This window comes from Arachis stenosperma, chromosome 6 (genome assembly GCF_014773155.1).
Source record: "Arachis stenosperma cultivar V10309 chromosome 6, arast.V10309.gnm1.PFL2, whole genome shotgun sequence".
Lineage (NCBI taxonomy): Eukaryota > Viridiplantae > Streptophyta > Magnoliopsida > Fabales > Fabaceae > Arachis > Arachis stenosperma.
The window spans coordinates 125,623,216-125,644,586 of record NC_080382.1 but is presented as its reverse complement, the minus strand read 5'-3'; the positions used below and the strand labels follow the sequence as shown (position 1 = coordinate 125,644,586).

The 21,371-nt window shown below is 31.8% G+C and overlaps 1 protein-coding gene across 1 annotated transcript; it reads left to right on the top strand.

The window, feature by feature from the left end:
• The first annotated feature begins 231 nt into the window (after positions 1–231).
• LOC130934549 (zinc finger protein 3-like) lies at positions 232–993 on the top strand. Its single transcript, XM_057864108.1, has one exon. It carries the CDS (start codon positions 232–234, stop codon positions 991–993), a length of 762 nt encoding a protein of 253 aa, XP_057720091.1.
• Positions 994–21,371: the final 20,378 nt, after the last annotated feature.

Sequence of the window (21,371 nt, the reverse complement as noted above, 5' to 3'; positions counted from 1 at the left end):
CAATGAGAATGGGAATGGAACGAAAATGTTAAAGAGAGACGGGATAAACTCATGACAAAATAAATATAAAATAAAAATAAAAAAGAGAGAAAAGAAGCAAATTAAAGGCGCATACTGTACGGACATAACCCCATGGTGTGTATTAATAACGAAGGCATAACCCACTTCTTGGAAATTAAAAACACATACACACACACTCTCTTGGTTTTGTTGTTTTGAATTGATTTGTAAATGGGAGACCCAACAGCCGTATACGAGTTCTTGAACCCAACTTGTGATTCTTCTTCAAAAGAATCATCTCCTCCTTCTTCAAAGAGACCACAACAACAGCAACTAAATCAACCGTTTCACCAACAACCACCTTCTAGAACATTCCAATGCCATTTCTGTAACCGCAAGTTCTACACATCACAAGCCCTCGGCGGCCATCAGAACGCTCACAAGCTCGAACGAGCTGCTGCTAGAAGAACCGCCGTAACGGTCACTCTCCAACCACCACCACCACCTCCGCCGCCGCCACAACACTCGCTCTTTCCGTCCATGGAGTCTTCTCCTCCGTTCTTTCTCAGAAACAGCAACGATCTCAACAACAACAAGGCGGCTATGGTTGCCGCTGCCATGGCTATGCCTCAACATGAAATGGAAGTCGCTGATCATCACGGCGGCGCTGGCGGTGGCCGTTTCTTTGGAAACCCTTACTGGCTTGAAATGGATCCTCCGCCACCATTGCAGCAGTTTCAGCAGCAGCATCAGCAAATGAATCATCATCATCATCATCATCATCATGCTCCTTCTTCTTCACTGGGATTCTTCCATGGCGGTGGTGAAGGTGGTTCTTCCGGATCTTCATCTTCCACTTCTACTACTACCAATCCCCCTCAGTATCAGTATCATGTTGTTTCACATAACAATAACGCTTCTGGTTCTGCTGCTCCAGCTTCTTCTTCTGATGCTTCCGATAACGTTAACCTCGACCTCACACTTCGCTTATGAACTTTCCTTTTTCTTTTTAATTATTATTATTACTTTTAGGGTTCCATTATTTTCAGTATCGATCATTTCTTGTTCTTGTTCTTGACTTTTTGTTGTTAGTATATAGTATAGAGTGTTATGGAAGTGGAACAGTCTTCTTTTTCTCTCTATTATTTTTGCTTTATGAGAGTGATGTGAGAAAAAGAGAGAGAAAGAAACTGCTTTAAATTAATTCGTATTAGTAGTAGTATTTGCTGCAGAGCTTAGATTTTTAGTCCAAATCTGAAGCACCTACTGTTATTCTGAACTCTTAGCTAGATTAATGTCATTTTGCCTTCCTTTAACTTTCTCTTGTTCATCATGTATGTTTATTATATTCATCTTCTCTTTCTCGCTTTCTTTTTTTTTATTTTTTGTTTTTTAAGTTCCTCTGATTTAATAATGTACGAATTAAAGATTCTGATAATGGCGAAGATTGAATAATGTTTACAATATATTATTTTTTAATTGAGTAAAAGTAACCTGTCCATAAATAGAAAGTTTATTACATATCATCCTGTTAAATTAGCTGAAAGTAAAATTTAACTAGACGTTCCGGTTGATTTATTTAATATTTGGAATCATCATCATATCATATATATAATATGAAATGGTGTTTGGGGAGTTTTCGTGATGGAGAGTTGATATTATTCTAGTTTGATGAACCATCAGTTCCTTTTAGTAGACATGTTATATAATGCACGTCCATCATCTTTTTTTCTTTTGTTATCTGATTGATTTTTGAAATGATGGACTGAGAAGTTGAATTAGAAGTGATGAAATGAAAGGATATTCAAAACTAGTCGAGTGTTGTAGTGTTACGGTAGTCGTCATCAGTCCTATGATTTTCCCCTTTGGCTAATATAGCTCACAGAATTTTTGTTTAAATGTTTGTTGATTTGCTCAAATAGGAAGTTAAGAAAACGCATCATATGAGAGCATGAAGCCCACTCGTTTCAAATCAAGTCAAAGTGGATTCCTACTCAAAAAAAAAAAAAAAAAATCTTATTTTAAAAAAGTACGTGTGTGATGCGACCTTGGTGTTTTCTTTATGCAATGCAATTCATTATTGTTGCTAGTGGTGAGGTTCAGTTGGTTCAGTTTAGTAAATTTTTTTATAAGCAATTCTAAATTATCAAAATATTATTTCATCAGTAATAACTTGCACACATAAAACATAATTTACAGCTATATTTATTAAAATTTATATATAATAAATAATATAATTTATACTCATATTATCAAATTTTGTACATATAAATTAGTAAAATTTATTTATTAAAAAGAATTTATTATTTATACTTATTAAAATTACTAAAAGCAATTTTTTCCTTTTCTATAGGTGTTTGTTTGTTTGTTTAAAGAGTATGAGTATCTTATTTTGCATTAAATAAATTAAAAAACTATGCGATTATATATTTAGTTTTGAAAATTTAAAAATAATTTTAAAAATATTTATAAAGATATTTAAAAATTAACTTATATTTTTTAAATTTAAAAACTCTAATACAACTTTATATATTAATACATTTATTCTTATTTTTTATTACATTAATATCTTGTAACACCTTTTACATATAAAGTAATTTTATCAAACATAATTTTTATAGCTTGTATTTATTGAAAGTCAAATTTATTTTAATTTCGAACATAATTGCAATAACTTTTGGAAAAATGTATTTTTAGGAAATTTATTTAATAAACTATTTTTAAAAATTAAAAAATTTACTAAATTGGGTCTTAGTTACTTAGTATTATCATCGTTATGGTTTTGTTAGTGTACCCTTATGACAGTTTTGAAAGAATAAAAAATAGACTATTTTATTATATAAAAAAGTTAAGTTTACGATACAATTAACAAAATTCATAGAATTTTCGTTAACAAAATTATTATCAGATATATTTTATAGTGGTTATTATGACTATGATAATTATGGTAGTTATAAAATTTTGATAATATTTAAAAAATATAGTTAAAAGTAAGTTGCATTCTTTTGATATTTAATAACATTTTTTAATTTAAAAAGGTAAAAAATAAAACTTGTGAGCGAATTAAAAGATAATGTTATCAAATTGCAAAAGACCGAATTAAAAGATAATATTATAAAAAAAGTTATTTATACACTAAAATTGGTCACTAAAATCAGTTACTAATGTATTTGTGTATAAATACATGTGATTTAATTTATTTTCAATGTATATTTGTATTCTAATATGTATTTTATATTGATGGCTGATTTTGATTGTTAATTTTAATGTACACGTAGCATAATTCTATTATCAAATAGAAAAAAAAAGTTTAATTACTCTGTTGGTCCCTATAGTTTCATGAAATTTTCAATTAGGTCTCTATACTTTTTTTCTTTTAATTGGTCCCTATATGTTAATTTTTTTTCAATTTAGTCTCTATTAACGTTAAACGTAAAAAAATGTTAGTGAATTGTAAAATTACTTTTATACCCTTAGAGACCTAATTAAAAAAAATATAGGGACTTAATTGAAAATTCGGTGAAACTATAAATATTCAATGAAAGACATTCCTATAATCCCTATTCAATGATTCTAAGACATGAAAAATATTTTTATAATCCATTTTATTTTGTCACTATCATTCTTTTGCTTATTTATATACAAATTGTACCAAAAATACTTTCTCTTTTTTTTTTGACTTTTAAAATACCTTATCTTAAGAACCTAAAAAAAAGAATGGATAAAATGAAATAGAAATAATAGTAATAAGCATATATAAAATTCAGTTTTCATCCTTCAAGTATTTATTATGATAATGTAATATTTTACATTTGTGTGGATTTATAGAATATAATTTGTGTCTTTATCATATCATGGTACACAATAAAAAATCACAAGGATATGTAATTTGTGTTATTGAAATTTGAAATCTGAAAATCAGTTCTTGTGTTGCAGTCTCCCACTCCCTAAACTAGCATAGAGATCAATAATAACATTGATAACAGACGGTTTTGAGCCGAAAAAAATTCTGAGAGAGCAGACTTCAGTTCATCAGTAACTATATGCAACAATCCCCAACCTCACTTTTTTCAGACCTGTATAAAAATCACCAATTTAGTAAATCAAATAATAAACTTAAATTCATAGTCATGATTCATGAACCTAGAAACAATAATCTAACAATGCCTTATCAAAGTGAACATTGTAATCAAATCATGCATGCATCACAATGCAAACCAGATAGGAGTAAAGATCACAAACACGAACCGCAAACATTGAATATGATTAGCAATTTCATCCGGCTCACTTCATAAAAGAAAATTCTTTACATTTTTATTGAATTAAAATATTACAGATATATAAAAAAATAACTCAGTACACTAAAGATGTGACTAATACATCATGTATGTTCTTACCTTCAGATTTCTGACTTGTGAGGACAACCGGCTGGAATGAACACAGCAGATAAACTAAGATCCATTACATATGGTTGGAGTGAACAATTCAATTTTTTTACTCCACTCGTTGGAGGAGCAGATGAACTAAGATCCATTACATATGGTGATATGGAAAAAACTCCTCTTGATGACTCACAAGAACATTACACTCACAAGAACATTTACTCTGATAATGCAGCCTTCCTAGGAACTAAGCAGCAAGAACAATGGGAGAAAACAGGAAAAAATAAACATTCGATTGAAAATCACAGGATCTTTAAAAATTATTTCAATTGGATGCGATTAAGACATGCTTTATTGAGAACCAGTCAACCTTGAGCAATTCATTCTTGCTGATCATACACAGATGTATGATTACTCTAATTAAAATAATAATTAAAAAAATTACAATCTGTTAGCAATCTAGATCATCAACTCTCACCAGTCCAAATAGTTAAAGTAATGAATGAAACGGAATAAGGATTAGCCAGCTGAGCTTGCCCATAGTGGATCAAGTCACATGATCAAATCCCTAACTCTAAACAGCAGCAATTAAACCCAACTAATAAAAGATAAATCTAAATTCTTACTCAAAATTCTGAACCAAGATTGAAAACAAGAAGGAAAGATCAGTGTGGAAGAGCGAACCAGTGAAAGGGGAGATGCCGCGATAGGTCAGATTGGGGCGATAGGTCAGATTGGCTCACGGTGGAGGACGGTGTGACGGTTTCGCACGTGATCGAGGAGATGCTCAACTTCGACACCGGTGAGAACACCACGGATGGCAGCGGCGCGACTCGACAATCCACTTGGAGGAGCAGGGTAACGTAGAGGTGAGGGATTTCACACACCTTGAATAAAGGAGTATGGATCTCAAGAACTGGGGATGAGAGGGGAACACTCGATGGGGGCACGACAGGGATGCCGAGAGGAGGAGGCGCGGCGAGAGGGCACCGTGCGGCAAATCTGGAGAGAGCTCGATGAAGAAGTCAGGGCTGAGGAGATGTGAGTGTGGAAGTGAGAAGGATTTTTTGGAATTTTAAAAATATAAGAGTGTTCTGCTATCCTAAAAGAGAGAATATTTATTTTTTTAAGAGAATATTCTGTTATTTTAGACGTTTTTGTCACGATAGGGATTTAATTGAAAAAAAAAACTTATAAGGACTCAATTGAAAAGAAAAAAAAAGTATAAAGACTTAATTGAAAATTTTGTGAAATTATAGGACCAACAGAGTAATTAACCAAAAAAAAATTATAACCTTAATTTTTAATTACAATATAATTTTTAGGTCGTGGTTCGTTGTATTATTATTATTATTATTATTATTATTATTATTATTATTATTAAAGACTAAGAGGCACCTTAGTATCAAGGTAATTAGTTCGTGTTGTAGTGAAATTGTGAAGCTATAGAATATAGGAAGCATTTTAAATGTATTATGAAATCAGATGTTTCCGTAGTTTTGACTATTATATATATATAAAGTATATCAATCCTGTTAAATTAATAGAAGTTTAGTCAATAATAAACTAATAAATATCTTTAAATTGTTTTTTATACTAATTAATTATTATTAATTAGTAATTATTTAAATTTTATTTATTTTAAAATATAAAAGTAATCATTATTAATTACAATTATTTAAAATTATTGATTTAGAGTGGTTTCCCTATACTTTTATGATTGGGATGAACGACGAAAACACATTATTTACACTTAAGTGTTTCTTATAATATATATAGGTAGATGATGATGGTTTGCTGAAGGCATTTGAAACGACACACCCTGGCTTTTCATGGGACTCAACTTTATCGATAACTCAGCTCATGCAGTCATGCCAACTTGTTGCTATCAATCAAGTCATGGAAAATATTTTTATTAGAGCTACTTCTGTTAATAAATGTCTTTAATTGAAAGAATTTAATGAAAAGTAGTATAACTTTTGAGGAATATTTATTATCATATTCAACGACTTTGCTTTCAGTATATTCGCTGTGGCCTGTGGGGAAAACATTATGGAATTCGTACTCCAACTTTGACGACACCCCTCACCAAAATATCGGAGATTGCTAACAAAACAAATATCATTAGTATCTTATTTTTTTTATATACTAAATGTAAATTTCAATATTTTTAAATTATTTTGTTCCAACTCTTTCATTATGGTTATCAACAAAATGAGTAATCTTCAAATAACCAAAAAAATAACCAAAAAAAAGTGCATATATGTGATTTTATGAATAAGATGTTAGGTGATTGGAGAGAAGTAAAAAATAAAAAATCAAATAGACCAAATTTTTAATTAAAATAAATATAAAAAAATCATTATTTCACAAAAACAACACACGTTAAATACTAAGATTTATTTTTTCAGAGAAAAAAGAATAAATTACCATTTATACTCATAAAAGATACAAACGCTTGACAAATGTACTCATATAAAAATGAAACGACGATTGTAACCACAAAAAATGGCTTCTGCGTGTCAAGAGTACCCCGGAAGTTGGCTACGCAATTGATTCATTAGTTTGGGAGGTTTTTGTTGCTACGTAGGTTCGAAAACTAACGGACCAAGACCAATTGCTTAACGAGCGTCTGAGTATTCTTGGCACATGAGGTCATCTTCCATGGTTACAATCTCGTCGTTTTATTTTTATATGGTACATTTGTGAGCTATTGAATGTTGCTCAGTGCTGCTATAAATTAACAACTAAAAAATTCTGCATCAAACTTGAGCCCCTTCGAGTTGGCCATGGGGCAACAGCCTCTGAAGCCCCACACCATTGCGGCAAAATGAGGCTTGCCCATCGGCCTATCTTTTTATGGGTATAAATGGTAATTTATTTCGACAACAAATTAGGTGGACCTTCATTCAATTCTGGTAAACAACTGACAAAGGAAAGAAAAAAAATATTAACTCTTCTTGAATCTTGACAAACCGTATCAATTCAAAGAATTAGAGAAAGATCGTCTAGAACCAGCCATTCCACCATAGTTTGAATCTGTCTAGATATCTCATTTTGTAAGAAAATTAGCTCGAACATTTCTCTTTCTCTTTGTATCATATTAAATCCAACTATCTAAGATTGTGGAAGTTTCATGTTAAAAGTCCTCGTGATTATATCACTCTCTACATGATTTAATGATACTTTCCAATTCTTAGTCATGATTATTGCTTCTGTACAATCTGATTTACACTCAACTTTTCTGAATTTCATTTCTCAAGTCAGCATCAATCCCTCATGAAAAGCTTTAATTTTAAACAACGCACGGCAGAAACCTTTTCACAACATCTTTTGATCTAGTTTCCAATGTCATCCCTTAAAACACAATCAAATTCCGCTTTGTTGTCACAACAAATTTGTATTTTTCATTTTTTATTATTTTCTTTTAACATTAAAAGAATGTGCATATAAAATAAGTAGTGGGCATAACATTATATGATTAATGTATAGAAATAAACATTCTTTGTGAAAATCCTGACATCGTTAAGTTAATCCTATATATAATAAGTAAGTATTTTGTGGTATATGAGCAACTATTGTGAGATTAAGTTTGCAATTTATTTTGGTTTGGGATTTAAATTAAGTTTGACAAAATTAGCCTTAATCCTTTATAAGATGGACATGGACATAATCCAGCAGAAAACGATTTATAGTTTTATATATATATATATATATATATATATATATATATATATATATATATATATATATATATATATATATATATATATATATAATTGTTATTATTTAAACTACTATTTTTGTTCTATTTTTCTTTTCAAAACAAATGTTTCAAGATACGTTGCTTTTTATATTTTGAGACTAAAATAACGTCGCTTGTTTGGATTTTTTTTTTAAGGAAAAATGTATAATTTTCATTTAAAAAATACTTTTATATTAGTACCAAGGTGTTTGACTATAATTTTAAAAAATTACTTCATTAAAAATAATAAAATATCTTTTATTTCAAACAAGCAATATGTTATTCTTTTAAAATAAAATTTTAAAAATATTTTGTTCATTATTTAAAAGAAATATTTTGTGTTTATCTTTGAACAATGTTATTCGACTAACAAATATTATTATCATTTTTTATCAACACTTAGCCGGCAATAATATGTACTTTATTTACAGGATTTTACATAGAAAAAATATATAATTTGCACCTATATTTATTAGAATTTGCACATATGAATAAATATAGTTTATATTCATATTTTTTAGAATTTGTATACGTAAATTAGTAAATTTTATTTGTTAAAGACAGTTTAATATTTGTACTGATTAAATAATAATAAAAATTATTGGCCAAGCGTTTCTCTTTATCTCTTGTTATGATTCCTTTATGACATAAATTTAGCAATGCAAGATTACTTCTAAAACATATTTAATACATGATTTTAGAAGTAATTATAATAGTAAATCAGAAAATGAAGTAATTACAATCATAAAATTTTAAATACAATAGTTACTACAATAATAAGAGATGAATATCTTAATAAGCGTGCTCTACTTTTTTTTTGGTAACTAACAAATAAAGTATGACAGCTATAATAAACAAGAAAAGTTGTGCGTATTGTAATGAGTAGTAGGGTAATTTTTTTAAATGTTGAGTAAAAATTGGTATAATAGATAATTATGATGTGGCTATATATTTACTAATATATTTAGGATTAGAAGTGGGTTGAGCTGAGTAGAGTTAGATCAAGTTTAAGTTTGACTCATGAAAATTAAGCTTGACTCATGGCTCGACTCATTAACAATCGAACCCATTTCATAAGCTCAAATTTGGCTTAACGGAACCTCACGAGCTCAAATAATAGGAATATAATCTATAATTCTATATTAATAAATTACAACTTATATATATTAAAAAATATTAAAAAAATAAATTTAATATATTGTCTATCTATCAATTATAAATTTTTTATTTATGTACATCAAATTTACATATAAAAAATAACTATAAATTTTTAAACAATTAAGAACATTAATATATATGTAAAATTATATATTACTATCTCTCTCTCTCTCTATATATATATATATATATTAATACGCATATTCTATATGCATTTAATCTATATTTTTAATATTATATATATAATCGAGCCAGCTCATGAGCTAATGAGCTAAGCTTATCCAAATTTAAGCTCGACTCATTTTATTTATAAGATCAAATCCAAGCTCAAGCTCGGCTCACCAGTTCACAAGTTCAGCTTATCGATCTATAAATAAGTCGAGTTCGAGCTAGCTCATGAGCTGGTTTGACTCACTTCCAACCCTAAATATATTAGAGACTGTCTTAAATTGAAGAAATTGTTCTCTACAATTTATATCAATGTTTTGAAAATCGGACCGGACTGACCGGTTCAACCGGGTTAACCAGAAACCGATCACCTAGCAGGTCCGGTCCACCTATAAAACTGTCCTACAAAAAACCGGCTGAACCGGTGATTAATCGGTGAACCGGACAAACCGGCGAGGTTTCAGCAAGCACCGATTCTCCTTCCAAGGTCACAAAACGGCGTCGTTTGGCACTAAAAAAAAGGCTGAAGTGAAGTCTGAATGCATTGCAGCCACTTTCCAACTCTAATCTCTTCTAAAAAGACTCCTGGTCACCTCCCACTCCCAACCCTAATCTCTTTGACCTTCTGCCTACGAAGGACAACCGCCACCGTCAAACGAAACAGACGCCGGAGCCAAGCGCCACTGTCGTGGGTCGAAGCCTCACCGTCGCAGGTTGTCGCCTCACCGTCACGGGTCGAAACTTCACCGTCGTGGGTCGTCAGCTTGTTGTGTCACCGTCACCGAAGCGTCGTCGTCTGGCTCTGGCCTTCTGTACCCTTCTGCGGTTAGTTTTGGCTCTTCTGCTGTTCTTCTATTTTTCAGTTTTTCAATCTTTTTTATTTTTGTTTTGAGTATTGTGATTTTTTCAATTAAATTTTTATTCAGTGAAGAATTTATGACAGATTTAAAGTAGGTTCATGTTCTTCAAATGCAGAATTCTTCTACTCTCTTGTTCAATTTTTTATTTTTTTTATTTTGTTTATTATATGATTAATCATTCTGTAATGTTGAATAAATTTGTTATATGTTCAATTTTAGAATTCTGCTCTGTTCAGTTTTAGAATTTTGCTTTGTTCAATTTTTATTTTGTTTATTATATGCCTTCGTATCTTAATGGTGAGTGACATAGCAAACTTTGTTTCCTTCCATAAAGATACATGTCATTAATATTGATTTCTTATTGAGATTTTTTTTCTATTTTATTAGATGGAGGATACATGGAAGTTAAAGTGGATATGCTTGATGTTGTAATTGAATCCTCAAATACTTCTTTTGGTGGTATTTTTGAAGATGCTGGCTTTAGATTACCTGTTTATGATGATGGAGATATCGAAACACTTAATGATGATTATGACTTCTGATGAGTAGTGTCTTTGTTTAGTTGAAGTATTGTTTGTTGAATATTGTTTCTTTTGGTTGCAAAACATTGTATTTGTCATTTATGTACGTTTTGATTTCTTTAGTTATAAACTTTGATATTTGAAATTGTTTGACATTTTAAAGATAAATTATGTATTATTCATTTTGTGAAATTATTAAATTTTTAATCTTAGAAATTACAGAATTTAACTTTTTTAAATTATGTATTGAATTTTTTATAATTTTACTCTATATTTAATTAAATCGGTTTAATTACGATTTAACTTCAGTTGAACTATTAAATTATTGAATCAGTCATTTAATCGGTTTGATAACCAATTCGATTCTCACAACCTTGATTTATATAAAGAAAAAGTAAAAAGATAAAAAAAAAAAAGCAAAAATTACTAGAATGATTTTAATGCATGATGAGGATGATTTAAGGTATGGTTAGGACAACGTGTGAAAAAAAATAAAAAATTTAAATGTAAACGAATATAAATAACAACTAATAAGTTAACACCCAATGATTTTTTTTATTGTACTTTTTTTTATTGTCAAGAATTACACCACTGTTGACCCATTTATATGCCTGACATATCTATGGATCAATATAAAAAAAAAAGCCTATGGAATGTCGGAACAAAAATAAGGGTCCAATCTATACCCAAAAAAAAAAAATAGAGTTCAACAAATAATATGCGAGTATTCGTATATGTGAATGAAAACTGTAAATGGAAAATACGATTAAGATATGGATATAAATCTGTGAATAATTGGCCCCTTAAACGGTAAGTATTAAATTGCCCTTTATATTTAGATGTAATTTTATAAAATGTCTTATTTAAATTTAAAAAAATTTTATTTAATTTTAATATGATTTCATTATGAGATTAAAATTAAATAATTAATGAAATATGTTATATGTAGTAATACAAAAATAAAATTAATAATATGAAGAATAAATACAAGTTCTAAAAGCATAAAATTAACTGTAAATGCATTAATATATTTATTTATTATTTTTTTAGTTCTATAACTAAAAATAATAATAAATAAATATATTAATACATCCACAGTTAATTTTATATTTTTAGAGTTTGTATTTATTCTCTAAATTATTAACTTTATTCTTATACTATTGTCATGTAGAATATTTTATTAATTATTTAATTTTAATCTTAAAAAAATTATATTAAAATTAAATAAAATTTTTTAAATTCAAATACAACATTTTAAATACAAGATTACAAAAGAACAATTTAATACTCTATTCATTCATAAATACAATAATCAAATGGATATTAATCTAAGAATGAGTTTGAGAGAGAGAGAGAAGAAAATTTCAACTTCAATACTTGGAAGTCTATATGTAGTCATTAATATTCCTATGTATGCTACTTTTTGCTGCTAGTAAGTCTATCTCTGACTCTATTCATTAGAGAATTGGAGAATGGCACAGAAGGCAGGCAAAGTTTGGCATCTTCGCTGACCGGTGCGGCATTCTCACGGAGTTTGACCAGGCTACCCCTTTAATTGGCGATAGGGTGAGAGTGGGCTGGGCTAACTTGTTTTAAGTTCGACTCACCTTGATTCGTTTTATTAAATTGATAAAATTTTGTGTTTTTGGTAAAATCTATTAATTAAAAATGTCAGATTATATGCTTTAAAAAAAATCTATGATATTGGCTGGATCAGTTTATTAAATAATTTCTTTTAAAAAAATAAAATATTTTTAATTTAGATTTTTAATTATTCACTTATATTAAATACAAAACAAAACAAAAAAATCAATCCTCAAGTTTAGTTAAGATTATATTTTTTGTTTAAAAAAAAATTTATGAATGGTATGGTTATAATATGTTGCTAATGATTGCTATATAAATAAATTATGCTTTAAAAATTATGAATTATAAATTTTGTAATGTATTTAATGTCAACTTAGAAATTTTAAATTTATTGTTTTGAATTATAATTCATGAAACAGGTTTTTCAAATAGACTATGAACTTGTCGGGTTTTAAACAGGTCAGACTCTAGTCGAAAAAAAAAACTTATGAGAAGTAAATGTCCTAGACTTAAATTATCTATTTATAACATAGGCCAGACTCGTCAAAGCTAAAACTTGCTTCGACTTGTTCTATTTTCACTCCTAATTGGTGAGTTTCGATTGCAAAACAATCATATTCTAAAATATGATTTTAGTTGTTATAAAATTATTAATATTAATATTGTTGTTGTGGTCGTATAATGAAGTATTATCATATATAATAGAGTATGAAACTTTAACAATTAATGGGACATAATTTTTTATAATGTGTTTAAACTAATTAGTAAGTGGATTAGAAAAATAAATAATTTTTTATTATTAATTAATTCAAAATTTTATTTATAAAAATTCTAAAAAAAATTTTTTACCATAATTTTGAAAATTAGATTGGATTGGCCAGTTGGACCGATCCAACTGGAACTAGAAGTAGTTACGATTTGGTCCAACAAGTAAACTGTTAAATTAAAAATTGTTTGAGAACCGCTAAATTGGCTGATCGAATCAAACCAGGACTCGGTCAATTTTCAAAAAACGACGTCGCATAGTTCTTTTTAAAGATAAGAATAAACTACCATTTGTACCCATGAAAGTTGAAAACGCTAACATATCTACCCATAGAAGAAGGAAATTACCATTTGTACCCATGAAACATAAACTTTTGCTAACAAAACTATCCAAATCTAAAAAAATTATTTGAAATTCCCAAATTACCCTACCACCACCACTTTTCAAATCCCAAACCCACCACCGAAATTCTTCCTCACCACCACCCTAAACCCTAACTACCACCATCACTCAAAATGCCTCACATGCCTCCGACGAACATTCCAGAAACAACGATTATTTCAACCAAACACAAAATAAGTACAAACTTCAACCATGTCTTGTTGTAACTCCAAGAAAAGAAAGAGACGCACCTGAATTTAGGGTAGAATCCTTCCATTGAAGGGGTAGCAGATGTGGCGGTCATAGGATACAGATTCCAATCCGTTTTCACATTTGGGAATAGATCCCAATCCGTTGGTTCTCCTGGGAGCGTTTTATGGCCGCTATGAGAGAGTTCGACACCGGAGGTCCGTCGTCGTCGGCAATGGAGGAGGCGATGAGGGTTTGGAGGAGGGGAGGCGGTCAAGGGACACGCCGATGGAGAGTTCTAGGACGCGCAGCTGGAGGAACGGGGGGACGGTGACGACTGCAGCTACGGCGGTAACGGTAGTGCGCGATTTGGTGATTGCGTCAAGGAGGGAGGAGGAAGGGAGAGCCAAGAGAGTGGAGACTGCGTGGAGGGAGGTCGTCTGGGAAGCTTGCGAATTTTTTATGGCGACAGTGATGATGGTAGTTAGAGATGAGAGTGGTAGTGAAGAAGAATTTGGGTGGTGGTGGGATTTGAGATTAAAAAAGTGGTGATGAAGATAAGCATAATTTAGGGATTTTAGTTGATTTTTTAGTATTTGGATAATTTTGTTGTGCGGAACCCATATTTCATGGATACAAATGGTAATTTCCTTCTTTTAGAGGTAGATATGTCAACATTTTCAACTTTCATGGATAAAAATGGTAGCTTAACTCTAAAGATAAAGAAAACTTTCAAACGCAAGTTGGTCTTCTTTTCTCATGTCCGAAGATCCCTCCCCAACCTTACTCTCTCACACTCACAACACTCAACACATCGCAGAGGCAAAGCTTTTCTCAACCCTCTCTGTCATCGGCCTTCGTCTCGGAGCCACGCCACTCGGCCCCCCTCCCCAACCTAGTCTTCTACACTTACAACACTCAAATACGGCAGAGGCAGGTCTCAAAGCCTTAACCTTCTCTGTCGTCACCTCTCACCACCTCCATCTCGTCACCTACCGATCCCTCTGCGTCGTTGCATCATCTCGTTACTTGCCTGCACTATTCGTTGTTGCCTCCATCTCTATTCGTCGCCCTCACTGCCCGTCACTCACTGCAACCTCTCTCTCCACTCGTCGCCATCATTGCGCCATATATGCTATTCTCTTGTCTTTTCTCTGTCTTTCTCTGCCTCCTTCTTCTCTTCTCTATCTCAGTTCTTTCCCTCTCTCAAGTCTCAATCTCTGACTCTATCCCTCTGAAATTTGAATTTTTCTTGACCAAAATTTTCAAGTTGGAGTGTCGTCGTGAGGCTTGCCGCCAGTGTTGTCAAATTGGACTAGTGGTGGTTGGACAGCGTGACCATGACTTTACGAGTGCGAGACTCTCTGCTTCTCTAGTTCTCTGGCTCTGCGACTACAAGTTTCTCTACCACTCTAATTCTCTGCGACAGTGTGACTGCATCTTTACCTCTTTGGTCTCTGGCTCATTGTTGCTCTTCTCCTCCCCTTTGCTGCCAGTTCAGGTAAGGTAAGGCCTCCCCTTTATCCTCTTTAATGTTCAATTTGTTGTACTTGTATTACATTATTTTTTCTTTGTTTTATTTTGAATATGCTTATGATGTATTATTGATGATTTTGCTAATTTTTAATATATTAATTTATTGAATTTTTATTTGATGATTCTGCTGAGTTTTGAGATATATTAATTTACTGAATTTTTAGTTGAATTTTGTTAAGTTGTATCTTATTTTAAACTAATTAAAATGAATAATGGAAAACTAAGTGTTAATTGGGGAGCTATTTTTCAAAAGTGTGAAGTCTTTGGTATGGCCACAATCTTCAAAGGAGTGCTTTGAATGTTGGATGGAGGTAACTATGAATAAGCTGAGGAAAGAGGAATGGATGATATGATTTTTTGCAATTATTTAGATTTTAGTGTGCTTGGAAAGCTCATAACAGTGGCATTTTCCTGAAGAAGGAAGCGAGTTATGAGGCATTCGTAAATAAAACCTATTTCTTTGAAAATCTTTGGTGGCAGGAGTGTAGGGAGAGAAGACATCTATTTAGTAAAGATAATCTCAAGCAATGAGATATGCAGGCTGTCTATTAGTTGATAACGGTATTTTATCCTATATAGGCTGATAGTTGGAGGTGTTATTTGTTATTCTTATGTTTTGATGTTGTCTTGATGAAATGTTATGATATGTCTTCTAGCTTTAAGGTTGTTGGAGTTGTTATGGATGTTTATAATTGTTGTAAGATCTCACATCCCTCTTTGGGAGTTTTGTGAGTTCTAAAATTATAAAAAAAACAATTGTTATTAACTATTTTAATGAGACTATAAGACTTTGGTTGATGTACTGCTTTAATTTGGATGACATTTTAACGTTTATATTAGGCTATAATTATATTTTAGTGTATTTTTATATTTTATTTATTATTTTATTATAAAATAGTTCTTCTAGTTGGACCACAGTTGAATTGGTTAGACCAGTAAACCAGTAACTAGAACAGTTTAACGACCAGTCTGGTTTTTAGAATATTGGTTTCGACACACTAAGAATAACACATAGAAGAGAACACACATAACTACTTATCTCAAGTAGTATTTTAATTCCTTTGAGAAGAATATTGTGTATGCAACATTTGTGTGAATGTGCTATGCAATATTGAGTGACACATTGAAAATTAATAACAAAGTTCTCTTATTCTCTCATATAATTTTCTAGCTCTATTTTTATCTATCCATCTTAATTTCACAACACGTTATTAACACGAATATTGTAGATGATGAAATTTACCTTGACTCAATGGGTCTTCATAATGCCATTAAGACAAACAATAATGCAACGTGAAAAGATCGCGTTACGACAATGATTTTTCTTTGTCGTCATCTTGACAAAGGATTGAAAAATGAATATCTTACTATAAAAAATTCAGCAAAACTATGAAAGAACCTATAGAAAGGTATTATCACCAAAACCCGATGATTCTTTCAAATGCCCGATATGAATGGTTATATTTGCGGTTACAAGATTTTAAATCCATCGATGAATATAATTTCACAATGTTCAAAACAACCTCACAATTAAAATTGTGTGGGAAAATTATTACTGATAAAATTATGTTAGAGAAAATATTTTCAACCTTTCATGCTACGAATATGCTTCTACAATAGTAAAGAAAGGATTTACAAAATATTATGTTTAGGAAACAAATAATAACATTTAGGTGATGACAAACATAGTGTTGTTTGGGTTAAAAGGCCAATTGGAGTTGATGAAATGACTTAGTGTTGCAGGCCCATGTTAAATATGCAGTCCAAATGCAAAAGCAAAGTGATCTCAAGATGGTTGAATTGAAATTGAAACCACAACCCAGCCCAATGCTAATCAAGCCAAAGGGAAAGCAACCTTAAGCTTCTGCTAAGTTCACTTCGGATAAATCACAGAGAAGAAAAGGAGTTTTACTTTTTCATTTTAACACCAAAGAGGAAGAAAGAAAAAACAAATTAAGGAAGCCATGCCAAATTAAGATCAATAAAAGCAAGTTAAGCACAATCAGAAAGGTTAAAGGTAATTTGTTTTCATTTATATGCAAGTCAATTGTTTGCTATTTTTTCCTTCCCTCTGCACCACTATTTTGAGTAAGTTGAAGAAAGTGGTGGCTATCTTGCTCTGTTGTAACTCAATGGTTGATGATGAAATTTGAGGACAAAGCACAAGATTAACGGCTTAGATTTTGTCAAGCTCTCTGAGAAAATTAATTGCCGCTACTCTTTCCTCTGCTATCGTGCTTAACACTGATTTGTAAATCCTTGATTTTTTGGACTAATGGAAGAAAAAGAAAGAGAAATGTTAAACATCTCAAGATTTAAGAAGTTGACCTTATGAACAAATCCTAGTTGAGAAAACAGAGTTCATACAAAAATAAAAATAATCTTCACTTTTGTTCAAGGAGAGAAAACTAGAGAGAAGAGAAGAGAGAAACCACACAAATCTAAGTTTGAAGTTTTGGAAGCATTACACCTACACTAAAGGGAACATTCCGCCAAGACGAATAGCTATATTTGAGAGTTCAGAATTTGGGTTCAACATATAAATTTTGAGCTGTAAATCATCATCTCCTTCATAATTTATCTTTAAGTATTCTATTTGTATGTTATGTCTTTCTTTGTTTCTATTCAATGGTAAAAGGTATAAAAGAGAGGCATTAAAAAACAGCCATTGAGAGAAAAGGTAAAGAAAGGAACTTGGAGAGAAAAGCCAAGATTTATTTCAAATCTCCTTTGATTGTATCTCTGTTTTGTTTCTGATGTCTGAGGTGTATCCTTTGCTAAGTTGGGTAAGTACTTAGAATGTTAAGAGCCTAGGAAGTTTTCTAGTCAAGTCAAGTTTAGGTATAAGCTTGATTTATCCCAGATAGAATCAGGTTGAATTTTAGGGAATTGGTGTATGTAATATTTGATATGATAGTGAAAATTTCACTAATGTTGTGGTGAAGACTAGATATAGGTTGCATTACACGAGACAACTGAACCAAGATACATGGTTGTGTCATCTTCTTCTTCCCTACACTGATTCTGTTTTTCATGATTTATGAGACAAAATGAAATTGTCTCTGCATAATCCATCTCGTAGACAAAACAGAAGTTAAGTTATATTTTCTGGTTTAAGGCAAAATTAATCAAGTTTAAAAGAAGGACATAGATTCAACCCCCTTCTCTAAGCCAACAAGAACTTTCAATTGGTATCAAGAGCTAGATATCAAGAACCAAGCTTCACAGCTTGGAGAAAAAGTCCAATGACTAACAACTTAAGTGCAAACACTGTGGCCTACACTCTAACAGAGGGTCAGTCAAACAATAGTCCTGCTTTCTTTAATGGGAAGAATTATGCTTATTGGAAAGAAAGAATAAGGATCTTTGTTCAATCCATTGACTACAACATATGAAAAATCATTGTGAGTGGTCCTAAAGTGCCAACCAAGACAAGTGCTAATGGAGTGGTGACTCCAAAGAAAGAAGGCGAATGGAATGATGAAGATAAGAAGAAAGTCGAGTTAAATGCCAAATCTATCAACTTGATGCACTGTGCTATCAGCTTTGAGGAATATAGGAAGGTATCTAGATACAAGACAGCAAAGGAGATTTGGGATAAACTCCAAGTTACACCTGAAGGTATCAAATAAGTCAAAGAAACAAGGATTGATATGCTGTGAAAAGAGTATGAAATATTTTCCATGAAATATTTTGAGAAAAAAGTCCTTAGAAGCCTTACAGAAGAATGGAAAACAAAAGCTATTGTCCTAGCCGAGAGCAACAACCTAAATCTTTTAACCTATGATAAGTTGAGAGGTAAACATCTAGCATATGAAATCACACACACCAGCCAAGACATGAAAAAGAAAGGAGTGGCCCTAAAATCAAAAGTTGAATCATTAAATGATGACTCCAATTATAGTTTTTCAGATGATGAAATTGTCTTTTTTGCTAGGAGATTAAGAAGGCTAATGAAGAGTAAAGACAAGTTTAAGAGATCAAATTCAAAGGAGCAAAAGAAGGATCTAAGAAAAGTCATATGTTATCATTGAAAAGAGGCAAGTCACTTCAAATACAACTGTCCAAAGCTCAAAAAGAAAGACAGGGCGAAGAAAGAAAAGAAGAAAATGCTTATGGCTTCATAGGAGGATTTAGAGAATGATTCGGATGAGGATAAAGATTCTGAATATGAAGCACAAATCTACTTTATGGCTGGTCATGATCAATTAGACACTTATGGTTTGCCATAGAATGAATCATTCATTGTTAAAATAGTTGGTAAGATGTTTTAATCCAGAAAAATTAAACATCTCCAAAACCTTAACTATTTTCTCATATTGTTCTCACACTAAGCTGTTTATTGCTTTCTTTATTTCCCTTGCTATTGTTTATGCGTTTACAACTCACCAAACCTCTTTTCTGATTCGCCTGACTAAGTCCAACAGGATAACCATTGCTTGCTCAGTCCGACGATTCTCGTGGGATCGACCCTCACTCACCTGAGGCATTACTTGGATGACCCGGTGCACTTGCTGGTTAAGTTGTGAGAATTCGATTTTCCGCACCAAGTTTTTGACGCCGTTGTCGAGGATTGTTTGTAACTGACGACTACCAGTTTTCTTATTGTTTAGATTAGGTATTTTTGTTAGTTTTTGTTTATTTAATTTCTTCTTAATTTTCGATTTTATATTTTGCTTATTTTTCTTGATTTTCAAATTTTATCTTATTAATCTTCATATAATTTTTAAATTTAAATTTGGTGCCTCGTTAAGGTTTTTCTTTTATTTTTATTTTTGAAAATTTTAGGGTTATTGTCTTTTTAGAAAAATTTTAAGTTATTTTCTCACTTGTTGTTTCAAATTTTTTTGGTTAATTGTTTACTTTGTTTTACTTAATTTCTTTTTTTTTAATAGGATATTTCATTGGGAGCTCTCTATACTTTGACATAGAGACTCCCATTTTTTCTTTGTTTCTTGTTGTTTATGAGTAGGAACAGGGATAAAGAACCCCTTTTCGAGTTTGATTCTGAACCTGAAAGAACCTTGAAGCAGTGTTTGCAACAAGCTAAAGCTTACAAAGCCGAAGAGAATCTCCAGGAAACTTTTGAGAAGGAAGTTGAAGAACCCACCATGGCAGTTAATGGAGGGAATCCGAACGCTGAAGAGCAAGAAAGGAAGGTGCTTGGCTCATACACTACACCCATACCTGACTTCTATGGGCGCAGTATAGCTGTACCTGCCATTGGTGCCAACAATTTCGAGCTTAAACCTCAACTGGTCACTCTGGTGTAACAGAACTGTCAGTTTCATGGACTCCCACAGGAGGACCCCTATAAATTCATATATGACTTCCTACAGATCTGTGACACTGTTAAGACAAACGGAGTGAATCCTGAGGTTTACAAGCTCATGCTCTTCTCTTTTGCTGTAAGGGACAAAGCAAAGCAGTGACTTGATTCTTAGTCCAAGGAGAGCTTGGACACATAGGAGAAGGTGGTCACTGAATTTCTAACCAAATTCTTTCCACCCTAGAAGCTGACTAAGTTTAGGGTGGATGTCCAGACCTTCAGACAAAAACATGGAGAGTCTCTCTATGAGGCATGGGAGAGATACAAGCAGATGATCAGGAGATGCCCTCCTGACATGGTTTTAGATTGGACCAGGCTGCAAATCTTTTATGATAGCCTCTATAAGATGGCCAAGATGTCATTGGATTACTCTGCAGGTGGTTGTCTACATATGAAGAAGACGCCTGAAGAGGCAGATGAGCTTATTGAGATGGTTGCCAACAACCAGTATCTGCACACTTTTGAGAGAAACCCTGTGAATATTGGGACTACTCAAAAGAGAGGAGTCATGGAGGCGGATACACTGGACGTCATCTTGCCTTAAAAAAGATTCTATCCCAGCAGATTAGCATGATCTCTCAACACTTGACTGGGATGCAAGTTTTAGCAGTCAACCATCAAGATGCATTCTATGATATGACTGGAAGCTACATCCAAGGGGATGCTGGTGGCTATTAGGGATGTTCAAAATCGATCCGGACCGAACAAAACCGACTAACCGAATTGAAAAAACCAAAAATCAGACAAAT

Excerpts from the sequence above, each read along its gene's own strand:
- LOC130934549 (XM_057864108.1), top strand. The coding sequence starts at position 232 with ATGGGAGACCCAACAGCCGTATACGAGTTCTTGAACCCAACTTGTGAT.